Source organism: Perissodus microlepis, chromosome 5 (genome assembly GCF_051167445.1).
Source record: "Perissodus microlepis isolate ML-2025 ecotype Zambia chromosome 5, ASM5116744v1, whole genome shotgun sequence".
Lineage (NCBI taxonomy): Eukaryota > Metazoa > Chordata > Actinopteri > Cichliformes > Cichlidae > Perissodus > Perissodus microlepis.
Window position 1 is genome coordinate 529,223 of NC_140465.1, and position 13,357 is coordinate 542,579.

At 43.8% G+C, this 13,357-nt stretch overlaps 1 protein-coding gene across 3 annotated transcripts in view; it reads left to right on the plus strand.

The window, feature by feature from the left end:
• The window catches only part of LOC146386331 (calcium-dependent secretion activator 1-like), a 331,088-nt gene that overhangs the window by 147,697 nt on the left and 170,034 nt on the right, over window positions 1-13,357 (plus strand). For all 3 annotated transcript variants that reach the window (XM_084927304.1, XM_084927306.1, XM_084927305.1), the window contains exons 10-11: window positions 11,700-11,808; window positions 12,579-12,791. In XM_084927304.1, the coding sequence (XP_084783430.1) occupies window positions 11,700-11,808; window positions 12,579-12,791 (322 nt within the window). The remainder of the gene's footprint in view (window positions 1-11,699; window positions 11,809-12,578; window positions 12,792-13,357) is intronic.

Genomic DNA, 13,357 nt, shown 5'->3' on the forward strand with positions numbered 1-13,357 from the left:
TAGATGATGATCTTTTAAATTTGTGATTCACCATTTCCTCTCCAGCTTTTGAGTTAATGGTCATAGTAAGCAGTAGTAGTAGTAAGACTTCAAGCTGCAGGTTTGACAGGATGAGTTGCAGCAAGAAAGCCATTGCTAAAATGTCAGAATAAGACAAAGAGGGTTGTCTGGGCCATGAAACACCGCCATTGGACTACTGAAGAGTGCAAGAAGGTATTATGGACTGATGAATTGAAATTTGAACTACTCAGTTCATCACGCAGGATCTTTGTACTGTGTTGAGTAGGGTGAAAGGATGATTACACAGTGAGTGGCATCAACTGTCAAACATGGAGGAGGTAGTGTGATGGTCAGGGGCTGTTTTGGTGGAATGTACAAGTTGGAATGTACACTCTGTTCAAGTTGGTGACTTGTACATAGTGAGAGGCACCCTGAACCAAAATGGTTACCACAGCATTCTGCAGTTCCATGCAGTACCCTCTGGTATGCGCCTAGTTGGTCAGGGGTTCATCCTACAGCAAGGTAATGACCCAAAACACAAGTCCAAGCTATACCAGGACTACCTCAGGAAAAAAGAACAAGAAGGTAAGCTTGAAAACATGGAGTGTCCGGCACAGTCTCCAGACTTAAACCCCATCGAGCTGGTTTGGGATGAACTGGATAGAAGAGTGAAAGCAAAGCAGCCTACAAGGTCCACATTTATGGGAACATCTGCAACAGATATGGGAGAATATTTGATTTCTATTGTAGAAAGAAGCCACGGCTGTGTTCAGCTGTTATATCTGCCAAAGGGGACTACTTTGATGAGTCAAACTTTAGAATACATTTCAGTGTATAAACTGATTCAATGATTTCTTTTTTTAACTTCAATTGCTTATTTGTACTATGCTTTTATTTCAGAGTGCAATGAGACATAGGTGGGTAAAATTAGTAACAAAATAATTGACCTCTCTTGGGGTAGCGTTCAGGTAGCTGCTCTACTCTGTGTTGGTACAAGGTACTTGAAGATGATAACAGTGGGTGGATTATATTTTTAAACTTAGTTACAGCGCTTTCAGAAAGACATCTACTGTGATAAAGTCTACTCTCCACTGCTGTGTAATCAATTATTGTAAATGTAAATGTTATCAGGAAATGATCAGACAGGAGAGGGTTTTCAGGAAACACTGTTAAATGTTCAGTTTCTATGCCATATGTTAAAACAAGATCTAGAGTGTGATTAAAGTGGTGGGTGGGTTCTTTTACATTTCGAGAGAAGCCGATTGAGTCTAATAACAGATTAAATGCCATGTTGAGGCTGTCATTTTTAGCATCTACATGGATGTTAAAATCAGCCACAATAATTATTTTATCTGAGCTCAGAACTAAATCAGATAAAAAGTCTGAGAAATCAAACAGAAACTCTGTGTGAGGCCCAGGTGGACGATAGATGATACCAAATCAGTCTAGTTTTTGTGTTTTCCAGCTGGGTTGGAGAAGGCTAAGCATCAGGCTTTCAAATGAATTAAAAGTCTGTCTTGGTCTTTGGTTGATTACCAAGCTGGTGTGAAAAATTGCTGCCACACCGCCCCCTCGGCCTCTGATTTGTGGATGCTAATAGTTAGCGTGACTCAGGGGTGTTGATTCATTTAATCTAACATAATCATCCTGCTGTAACCAGGTTTCTGTAAGGCAAAGTAAGGCATCGATTTGTTGATCAATTATTAAGTCATGTACTAACAGAGACTTGGAGGAGAGAGACCTAATAATCCACATTTCACTGTTTTACTCTTTGGTTCAGATGTGGATACTGTATTGTTCTTTCTTTGTGATTTTTTAAGTTTAAGTTGTTTGTTGCTGGTTTTTAGTTTGTTTTTTGTCTGTTTGGGAGCTGACACAGTCTCTATGGAGATGGGTTTTGGGGAGTAAAAGGAGGAGAGAAGCTGCAGAGAGGCGTGTAAGACTGCAACTCTGCTTCCTGGTCCCAACTCTGTATAGTTACTTTTGGGTGGTTTAATAAATTTGGCCAGATTTCTAGAACTGAGAGCTGCTCCATCCAAAGTGGGATGGATGCCGTCTCTCCTAACAAGACCAGGTTTCCTCCAGATGATTTGCCAGTTATCTATGAAGCCCACTTAGTTTTTTGGACACCACTCAGACATACAGCAATTTAAGGAGAACATGCGGTAGGGTTACATCCCTAACAAGGATATTAGTTTCTTTGTGTCTTGTCTAGGCTCCACCTCCTCTGTCCTGATTGGGTGCTGCTGCCTTAATCAAGTCAATTATTAATCAGCAAAGCCCTATATAATGTCTGTAGAGCTCTATTTCTGGGCCTTCTGGCTACTTTGATTGCCGTACTCACTGCGTTGTGCAGGCTTTGACTTATATTTCAACCTCATGTGACTTTGTTTAGGCTGTGTTTGTAAGGGGAGAGCTGCCTTTTTTTGTTATTCCTCATTTTCTCCTCTTCATGTGCTAGTTAGATAGGTTATTGTTGTAGGTTGTACACTTTGTTTTCCTTGGAGTTATTATTTTCTTTTAGGGATGTTTTGTTTGCTGTGTAGGCCTTAGCTCTCCTTGAAGTTAAATGTCAGTCTAAGCCTAACAGAGTTTTAAACTAGCAGAAAGTAAACATTTGAAATGCCATTTGGACTCCTCTTTCACTATTTAACTTTATGTTAGTCCTTTTTATCCCTTAAACTAGCCAAGGGATGTAACATGTGGCTAAACATGTCAATCCTGGTCCAATTGGGTAGGAGAGAAAACTACAGAGTCTGACATTGTTTTGGCAGAACAGTTGAAATGATAATTTCCCAGTAGTATAAAAAATACAAATGCACTAAGGTTCATTTTTTTGAAAGAAATCAACAGAAGATTGTACACTATGCACAATTATGAGTTTATGACTGTGGTTTATTGTGGTCCTTTACTTACTTATTATTGAGTTGTTTCATTTTTATTGCTCTATTCTTTTGTGCTGTAGAAGATGCACTTAATTTCTTGTTGTGGAAATGACAATGACAATAAAGTATCTAAATCTGATATAGCATAGATTGTTTATATATAACATGTGTTTGCATTTGGAAAATTGCATTTTGCATTTGCCCATGTCGGCTGATGTGGTGTCCTGGCCCACATCCGATGAAAATGGGTTTTCTGAAGCTGCTCCTACACTGAGTAAAAGTATTGTTTCCTGCTGTGTTATGATTGAACCTCAGTACATTCACCTTTCTACAAAGAAATCACAATACTGTGTGGTCAGTGTCTGGACCTGAAGTTTTAAAAACACTGATTTTACCGGCTGAACTCACAAATAAAGGGACTTCAGTGGTTGACAATAAAGTTAAGTTCAGCGGCTGTTTCTAAGGCAGCAGATTTTCATCTGAGCATTCTGTTCCCACAACTGTGATTTACGTCATGTTATGATTTAGGGACAGAGCCCCTGATTTCAAAGGCTTAGCCTTGTTTCTTGAAAGACATTGGAGGGATTGCTGAGTTTTTATTTATAATGGTTTTTCTGTTTCTGAAACTGTTAATAAAGACACCATTTTGTGTTCACAAGCTTCTCAATGCCCACATTAAGTGTCAGATGTCTGATCCAGTTCAATAAATTATTTTTCTGTTTCTAAGCTTTCTGATGAGAGGACTGTATTCGTTGCATCTCAGACAACCTTCAAGCATGTTTGTTTTTAGCCTATGCAAAAAGACCCTCTGTTCAGCTTAGTTTCTGTAACCCCTGGACCCAAGCCTCCCCAGAGACTGTTGTTCCACCTGGGGCCTCCCCCACCTGAACTGAGACCATGGATTTTTTCCCTGTCAAACTGAGGGTCCACAGTACCTGTTTCCAAGGACCTGGAGGGGGTCTGCTGTTATTTATGGCCTCCTGCTGGGCTGTCTGACTGCCATTGTCTGCAGCTTCCTGCCATGCCACCTGAGCTGGTTCATCTCTGGCATTGGCCACCCAGCCAGCCCCCAAAGTTTCTTCGCCTCACTAGGGGCCTCCCAGCCAGGCAGCAGAGATTCTTAGCCTTTTCCGCTGGCCACTCATCCAACTCCCTGAACTACTTAGACCCTGCTGTGGGCAAACCAACTGACCTCATGAACTGCAGCCCTGGCGTGGGCCGACTGGTCATCAGAACTGCTCTAAAGCCCTGCTTCATGACCAGCTTGACCCTGTGCACTGTTTCCTGTGTTTATTTGAATTTTCTGCTTCCTGCGTTGTGTTTGGCAGTATCATTAGAAGCATGCATTTTCAGTAACTCGTTTTTGACCACGATATGTCCCTAAACAAATATGTAGGACTGCTTTCTTCCATTTCTTCATCCCAATATCTCTACAATTAGAAACATCCCTGTGGTGACGCGTAGTCGGCGGTGCCCACCATGTCAAACACACGGGGAAGCAGGGGTTGTTCGGTATTGTGGTGTGTTGCATGTGCGGCTGGCAGCTTGTGAGCTGCAGTCGCGGTAAAAAATGGCTCAAAACAACACTCTCTGGACCTGCCGTGTCTCATTCACACCACAGTGGTGGCAAAACCCAGATGCTGGCCGAAATGGCGGCCACCCAGAGGGAGCAGGCGGCAGAGGTGCGCCGCCGGTGGGAAGAGCTGCGGGACCAGGCTGAGTGCCACCTGGGTTGAATCGCGGAGCTGGCGACGTTGCTCCAGGCGTGGTCAACACCTCTTCCGCCAACCCCACCGGTGGAACCTGGCGGTGGAGGAGCCATGTGGGGCACCTCGGCAGCTGGAGGTGGTGGACGAGGCGCGCGGGGGTCCGCGCCTGCGAGAGGAGGGGGAACAGCTGGGTGAAAGAGTGTTCCTGCCGCGAGCGGTGGAGGAGCCGCTCCAGCCGGGGATGGAGGAGGTCCACGAGGGTCCGCTCCAGCAGGGAGCGGTGGAGGAGTCGCTCCAGCTGCTAGCAGTAGAGGAACTGTGTGGGGAGGTGGAGGTCCCCGTGCAAGGGGAGCCTGCTCGATCTGGGTCCCAGGGCACGACCTGATCCGGAGCGACGGATGCCGGCCCAGCTGCCTGTGAGCAGGAGCTCACGACCGTGCCTGCAGGGTCGTGTCGACTTGGCCACCTGGCGAGCCGACACGACCAGGCGGCCTCCAGACCAGCGTTGCTGCCACCGCTGGAGGTGTGGCCCACCTCTGGAAGGGACACAGCCCTATCGCTGGGTTGGAAGCCAGTTAAGGGGAGTAGGTTTGGCCGGATGGCTTCCCGGCCTCAATCCGGCAATGGGGGTATGTGGTGAGGCGTGGTCGGCGGTGCTGTGCGGGCTCACCTGCACGGCATCCACAATCATCCCCGCCGTGTTAAAAACACCAGGGGAAGCAGGGTTTGTTATGAATTGTGGTGTGTTGCATTTGCGGCTGGCAGCTTGTGAGCTGCAGTTGCGGTAAATAAAATGGCTCACAACAATACTCTCTGGACCATTCACACCACAATCCCATCTCAGATTGGCACTGAAAAACTAGTTTATGTATTTATTACTTTTAGGCTGGACTGCTAGACTAAGTTATTATTATTAAAAACTCACTAAAAAGCCAGCTGACCCAAAAAGAGTACTGACATGGACTAGAAAGAGAGAGTATATATCTCCTATATTGGTTACTGTTCCCTGTTCCATATTTTAAGTAGAATGGGAGTTTTCAGGCCCCTCTTCTGTGGAACCAGCTTCCAGTTTTGATTCAGGAGACAGAAACTATCTCTACTTTTAAGATTAGGCTTCAAACTTTCCTTTTTGCTAAAGCATATAGTTAGGGCTGGACCAGGTGACCCTGAATCCTCCCTTTGTTATTCTGCAATAGGTCTAGGCTTCCCATGATGCACCGAGTGTTTCTTTCACTCACCTTTTTCACTCACTAGTTCTTTATAAGCTATATTATATTTAATCATTATTTATTGTTAATCCCTGCCTCCCTTCCAAAGTATGCATTTTTCTTGCTTTTATCCCCTCACCCTAACCAGGGACGGGCAGATGGCAGACTGTCCCTGACCTTGGTTCTGCTGGAGCAGTCTTCCTGTTAAAAGGGGGTTTTTCTTTCCCACTGTACCTAGCGGGGTTATATAGGTTTTTTCTGTTTTTTTTATATTATTGTAGGTTGCTTATTCTACAATATAAAGCACCTTGAGGCAACTGTTGTCGTGACTTGGAGGTATATGAGTCAAACTGATTTGAAAGTGTGAGGACAACAACCTCACCCTCACCGCGGACTAGACGAAGGAGATAGTGGACATGATGAAGGAAAGAAGACCCCACCATGCATTCAGGAGCTTGAAGTCAACAGGGTGACCTGCTTTAAATAGCTGGGATTCTACATAGTGAGTATCTCACCACACAGCTGGTTAAAAGGGCTCCACACTAGCTATATTTTCTAAAGAGGCTGAGGTAGGTTAGCATGTCACCCAGATCCTCAACAACTTATACAGCTCAATGGTTGAGCATCTTGACCAGCTACGTCACCATGTAGTACGGCAAAGCAAATGATATGGACTGCAAATGTTTGCAGAGAGTGGTAAAAACTGATGAAAAGATCAAAGGGAGTCCACTACACTCTCAATAGAACATCTGCTGTCATGCACATGAGTCCACAGGATAGTTACCTCCCCAAAGACTCTACCCTCTCGCATTACTGTCAGTTCACACTTCTACCATTTAAACAAAGGTACAAAGTGTGAAATCTAGGACTTGTAGACTAAAGACATCCTTCTTCCCCACAACCGTTAGACTCATAAACACGTGACAGGAATTTATAACCTTGGACTACCTCAATTTGCAACTGTACATTTCTTAATTTTTGCACACGTAATTGCATGTAATGTTCATATTTTGAAAAGGGAGACAGATGGTTTGCAAGAGCAGTGAAAAGAGGCTATCTATGTCCACTATGAGTGACCATCTTGGAACGGGGGGGCTTATGACACCAACTGTCTGCCACCTACAATGCAGTTTTGAGATCCCTTCCCCAGTCAAATCTTGCATCAGGTGATCTCAGGTGAGGCAAGGTTGTGCAATGGTTTAATCCAAAACCTCTGGTGGAAATGACCCAAGCCTTTTTTCAAACCTTGATCACATGATCAGTGGTCGGTCAACAACTCTCTTAAGTGACAACCCCCATTAAGGTTTAAATTCCTGGGACTGGTTTTAGAAGCGTCTCAGATGAGAGGTGAAACATCTTCGAGAAACCTGAAGAAGTCCAGTTGCTTTCTTTCCAAGTAATTGCACCCTCACTGTTGTCTACTGCACATGAAGTTGATGTAGCATATTAAATTGCATAACTATATACATAGCTTATTTTAGCTGTTATATGCGGATTTTAGGAGAATAGGTCATCTGCCACACTCAACTGTCCTGCCAACCACCAAACCCAGAGTCGGCCAATGGATTGACAGAGAGAGAGCCATGATTTTCCGTTCCAGAGTACGTCTCCACTTCTCTAGAGTTCAGTGGCAGTGTGCTTTACACCACTGCATCAAACTCTTTGCATTGCATTTGGTGATATAAGGCTTGAATGCAGTTGCTCAGCCATAGAAACGTTGTCCATGAGCTTCATGACCTTTAAACAAACTTTCATTACAAGTTTCAAGACCTTTGAACAAAATTTCTTGTCTTTTTTTTTTTTGCCATAAAGAAAAATCTGGATAATTTCTGCTGCCTGAGTCAGTGATATCTTTCTCCATGGCGTCATGTTCAAGTCTGGAAAATTGTAGAGTTTAGAAGGTTCTTATAGAGCATAAAAAGGCATGTCTATAGAGCATAGAGACAGGGATGATGAGAATGGTAAATGGCCTGTATTTGTATAGCGCTTTTACTAGTCCCCCCTAGGGACCCCAAAGCGCTTTACACACCCAGTCATCCACCCATTCACACACTGGTGGAGGCAGCTACAGTTGTAGCCACAGCTGCCCTGGGGCAGACTGACAGAGGCGAGGCTGCCATATCGCGCCATCGGCCCTTCTGGCAGTAGGCGAAGTGTGGACACAAGGACCAAGACTGTCCGAGCCGGGGCTCGAACCGGCAACCTTCTGATTACAAGGCGAACTCCCAACTCTTGAGCCACGATCGCCCTACATCGAGAAGGCAGAGAAGGAGCTTGTCATGGTCGGTGTGGCAGACCGTGGGGATGAGAGGAATGAGGACCCAAAATGCAGGACTTAATGATGAAGGCAGTGCGCTTATTTACAGTGGTGTCAATCCAAACAACAATAAATCCCCAGTGCGATCCCGACTCCCGTTCCGTGTCTTCTCCCTACTCCCGTGCTCCGTGCTCAGTCTCCGTTCCCTGTGTACCGTCCGTATGCTTCCTGATTTTCACAAATCCTCCTGGGGAAACACGCATACAAAGGCAGCCGTGAGTATTTAGCATTCCGGCAAACTGGCACTAACCTTGCACATATTACTGAGACTGACGGGAAGTCACTCAACGATCCAGCATCAAGGAGCTCTCAGCCACACTGTTTTGTAGCTCCTCTGATCAGCGCCAGGTGTGTGTGGAGATTCTTGGGTGTGACCGGTCAGCTGGCAGGGCCACACCCACCAGCCCTGAAAGTGCCTGTCACGACCGCACCCTCACACACACGCACACACCCATACACACCTGCCAGTACACAAACAAGGAACACAGGACAGCAGCAGTGCAGAAGGCACAACACTCAAATAATAATAATAATAATAATAATAATAATAATTATAGTCCACACTGCTCACGGACCCCGAGTCCCTGGAACCGGGTCCGTGACAGAGCTAGATCTTTACTAAAAACATACTGACCTGCACAGCTTGGACAGAAGACATATATAGAAGCTGAGTGTTCTGTGCAGTAATGCCTTCAATCTGCTTGACACTTTATACAACATCCCCATTCACCCATTCAGAGACATTCACACTGATGGATGCATCAAAGATCAGCTGGGAGTTAGTATCTTGCCCAAGGATATTTGACTCGTAAACTGGCGCAGCCATGGATCAAACCACCTACCATCTAAATGTCTTGATGCAGTCTCAATCATCCAGGTAAGTAAATCTCAAAAGGTTGATCCTGGTCATCTGGATGTTTTCAGTGGGAGAAAGGTTTCGTCAATCAACCAAATGACTTCTTCAGTCTCAGCTGACTGCAGGTTTCCCCAACCTTATAAACAGTGCATTTGCATAATGACTGAAATGCTTTGATCAGTGGTTGTTAATCAGTAGATGTTGATCAATGGTCACGACAATTTGCATATTAATGATCAAGGAACTGACCTCGTAGATTTAAGAATTTTAGCAACAATAGTGGCACTCATGTCACTGCTGTAGATGCTTGAGAGTAGCTAGGATGTCATTAAGCTGACAGAAGGTGCTGCCTTACATTACCTATACCTCTAGAAACACATCCAAGAAATGGCTTTTCAGTTCAGTATAAGATAGTCAGTGTTCTTCATGACTCATGAAGGAGTTAATCTGGCCTCCTCCAGAGACCAACATGTCTCTTCTCCAGAGACTTGATCTTCTCCAGGGAGAATACTTCTGCATGGCACCTTCTAGGTAAAGAGATGGAAATGTGGGATGCCAAAATAGCATAGGAAATTAAGTCCTGTTTTGCTCTCCATTTATGCAGCTGATTATCCTAATATACCTGACACATTTTTCATGTTCTCTTGATCTATGAAGAAATGTCACTTGGAGCCTGGTACGACTCTAGCCAACTCTGCTGCCACAATCCTGAAGTCCACAGATTAATCAGAAACATTTGTCTGTCCCTGATGAAGATTTAATAATTTTAACAACATTCTTGGCATTCATGTCATAGCGCACACACACACAAACAGCCAAGCCCTTTCCAGAACGAAGTGCTCATCCTGTTTGCCTTTGTTCAACATCAAAGGAGCAGATATGGGTCCTGCTGATGTAGTCTTTGGTTAAGGAACTGCTATGGCTCTTGCCAGAGTAAATGCCCATCTCCTTGAATCTCTTGAGTCTGTGCTGGGAGACACAGCAACCCATCTGGCAATGGCAAGTTGCCATAACACCAACCCTAACCAAATACAAAACTAGCAAAATGACACTCAGAAAAGATGAGGAGGGAAAACCCCACTAGTGGCCTCCAACTGTAAAACCATTCTGTTTTGTGGTTTCATTGTGGCCCCTCTAGTACACGTGTTTTAAATTTCAATTACATCAAAAAAGCTGAAAGTGCTACTGACCAAATCAGTATTGGAGCAGTGTAATTCACTTGATTCACCGATTACAAAGTGTTCTTTTATTTTTTTTAAGCAGTGTATGTATCCTATCAACCTCTCACACAGAGAGAGAGAGAGAGAGAGAGAGTGAGAGAACATTTTGGGATGGAAAAGAAGGGTGGTGTCTTGTCTGTACTTTAGATTCTGATTAGTTGTTGTGGTGTCCTGGAGGCCAGGGAGCTGCTGGAGCTGCTGTTCCCTCCATTCTTTATTTGGCCTCAGGTCTCATCAGTGCTCATCAGTAGTGGGCATTTGTCATTTGTCTCTCACACACGCATGCGTGCACACACACACACACACACACGTGCGCGTGCACAGAATGAAGCTTCAGATAGAGTCAGAGCTGCCACTTGCAACAGGAGGAGTGGTGACAATGGTCTATTGGCCAGGCATGGTGATTTGTGACGACAAGTTGGTATGACTGGCAGCTACAATAACAGCAGGCCAGCTACAGCAAGCAACAGGGTGTCACTACAGTTCGTGTTTGCAGCACAGGAAACAATGACAAAACCACAGCCACTATCTTTAACCAGACTCATACACTGATTTATGGGTTAGCACTGGCCTTTTATTGACTGCAAAGTGTAAAGCACTATTAGCATTACACTGTCTAGTCAGTGTCATATTACACTACCTATTACAACACAAATGTGTTAGGTTAAACAAACAGCACATTTTTCTTTTTTAATAGTCTTACTAATGCACTATTCATTTCGTGGTGTAAATGCATACTATAACATTAGTATAACACAGTAAAAAAATAATAATGATGCTAGTAATACTCATTTTAGCTACATGAGGCAGAAATGGATCACATAACAGGTGTTTTTAAAAGCCTTTAACAAGGTGAAATGACAAGGGCACGCACACACAAGGGTAGGAGTTTGTGTCTTAAATAGCTATTGCGCTAATGCCCACATTTATGTTAATCTCTTATTAACAGCTTAGTTGTAACAATTTCTGTATTTTTAACATCATGCCAAATTTTTAGTTTTACTTAATGTACTATCACCAAAAGTAGCCTAATTCACACCCTGTAAATGAATGCGCCTGCACATTGCTCCCCCTAGTGGAGCTGCAAGACATTACCACTTTTCGACCACATTTCTAAATGCTGCTCAGGGGCACTACCACTCGTGGTTGCATCATCCACGTGACAGGCAGGGGATATCATTATGGCCGCCCAACAACCGGTGGGTAATTGGTCGGGAATCCGTTAAGCATCCACCATTCACCGTCAGCGATGAGACAGCCATTTTAAGTGGCTGTATCTGTATATACAGTGGGAATAAAACCACCCAAAAGGAAAATTCCAGACCTTTATACTGGCCAGTCTCCACCACTCATTATATGTTATGTGGTCATGTGAAGAAATCTTCCTTTGTTGACAGGAGTCTACTGTACATTAATTGACACTTGAGGAGGATTTGGATTTCCTGTGTTCAACTCTTAGCATGTTCTGATAACTGAATATTTCCTCTCATTGTGACTGGTGTAGGTAAGTCAGTACACCTTTGCCATGTGCAGCTACAGAGAGAAGAAGGCCGAGCCTGTAGAACTCCTTCAGCTGGATGGCTACACGGTGGACTATACTGACCCCCAGCCAGGTAACGGTGCAAACACACACAGCGGCACAGTGGATGATAACATGCAATGTCCAAGGACTAATTTCACAGTTTGACTTCCAAATTGGCTGACATACCCATAGTCCCAAGGTCACGTTGCCTGATTAGATCCAAACTCTGCATGACTGAAAACTCCAACAGTGTTCACTTAGGTCTGTGGAGCCAAAGATAAGTCTCAGAAATATTGATGGATTTATCCGTGGATATGAAAGGAAAATCATGGTTTTATTTGCACATAAAACAAATAGAATTCACATAATTCCAAGTGTTCAGAATCAGAATCAGAAAGACTTTATTTATCCCCAAGGGGCAATTAAGATACAACAGAGCAGCATGACATTGAAGATAGTGTTGCTCCACCTAGCTTCATTCTGAACAGAGGTCAGACCAACCCAACTAATTGTGGCTTTTGGTTTATGTTGGGAAGAGAAAGGGAGAAAACAGAAGTGAAAAAAGACACTTTATCTATCCCATATCTGTGAAAAAAATAATAATAGTAATTAAAATTATGATAATAACATCTGGGGCAGCATGATATTGAGGTGATTAACAAAAAGTCCTGGGTTTAAATCCAGGATCTGTCTGTGGCCTTTCTGTGTTTGCATGTAGTTTCTCTCCAGGTACTCCCCCCACAGTCCAAAGACACGCAGTTAGTGGGTTTAGGTTAATTGGGCTACTGGTAAATATTTGTAATGTTCTTATAATGTTAACTGGTTTCCACACCAAGTGTTCTTCCCTTGTTTATTTTTCAGGTCTAGACGGTGGCAGAACATTTTTCAATGCAGTAAAAGAGGGTGACACTGTGATCTTTGCCAGTGATGACGAGCAAGACCGTATCCTATGGGTGCAGGCAATGTACCGGGCCACTGGTCAGTCCCACAAGCCCGTCCCTCCGACCCAGGTCCAGAAACTCAACGCAAGGGGAAGCACAACACCACAGCTCGATGCACCTATATCTCAGTTCTGTAAGTTTTCAGCTCTCATATTTGTATTTGCCTTTAAGTTTTTAACAAATTCTTGGTCAAAAACAGGATTTCACGGTCCACAATTTTTTTTTTATGACTTGATTTTCTGGCACTGATACTGGCTCTGTCAAATTTCTTTTTTTAATCACTCAAATTCAAAGAGAGAGAGAGAGAGATGAGAAACAGATTTTATTTTGTGGGGTTTTTGGTCTTAGCTGCATCATGTCTTGTTCTGTCTTTGTCCTCACAGCATTATGCTTTCTAAACAACAAAATTATTACCTTTAGTCCATTTGGGTACTGTTTAGCTGCATGTTGCTTGGCTCTTTGTAAAAGTGTTGGTGGCTTTGCTGTGTGTCTTTATGTTTCTCTGTTCCTTTTTCCTTCTCTTCTCATCCTTTTAAACCCTGACCCTACTTTTAGCTGGATTAAGTGGTAAGTGCTTTTTCCCTTTTCTGTCTCCTTCTCGTTTTTGTTGCTGATCACTCTTGCTGCTTTTAGAACGCAGTCTTCTTATCACGTTTCTGCAGGCTGAAATCAGATGATTTGCCTCTACTTTTGTGTTCA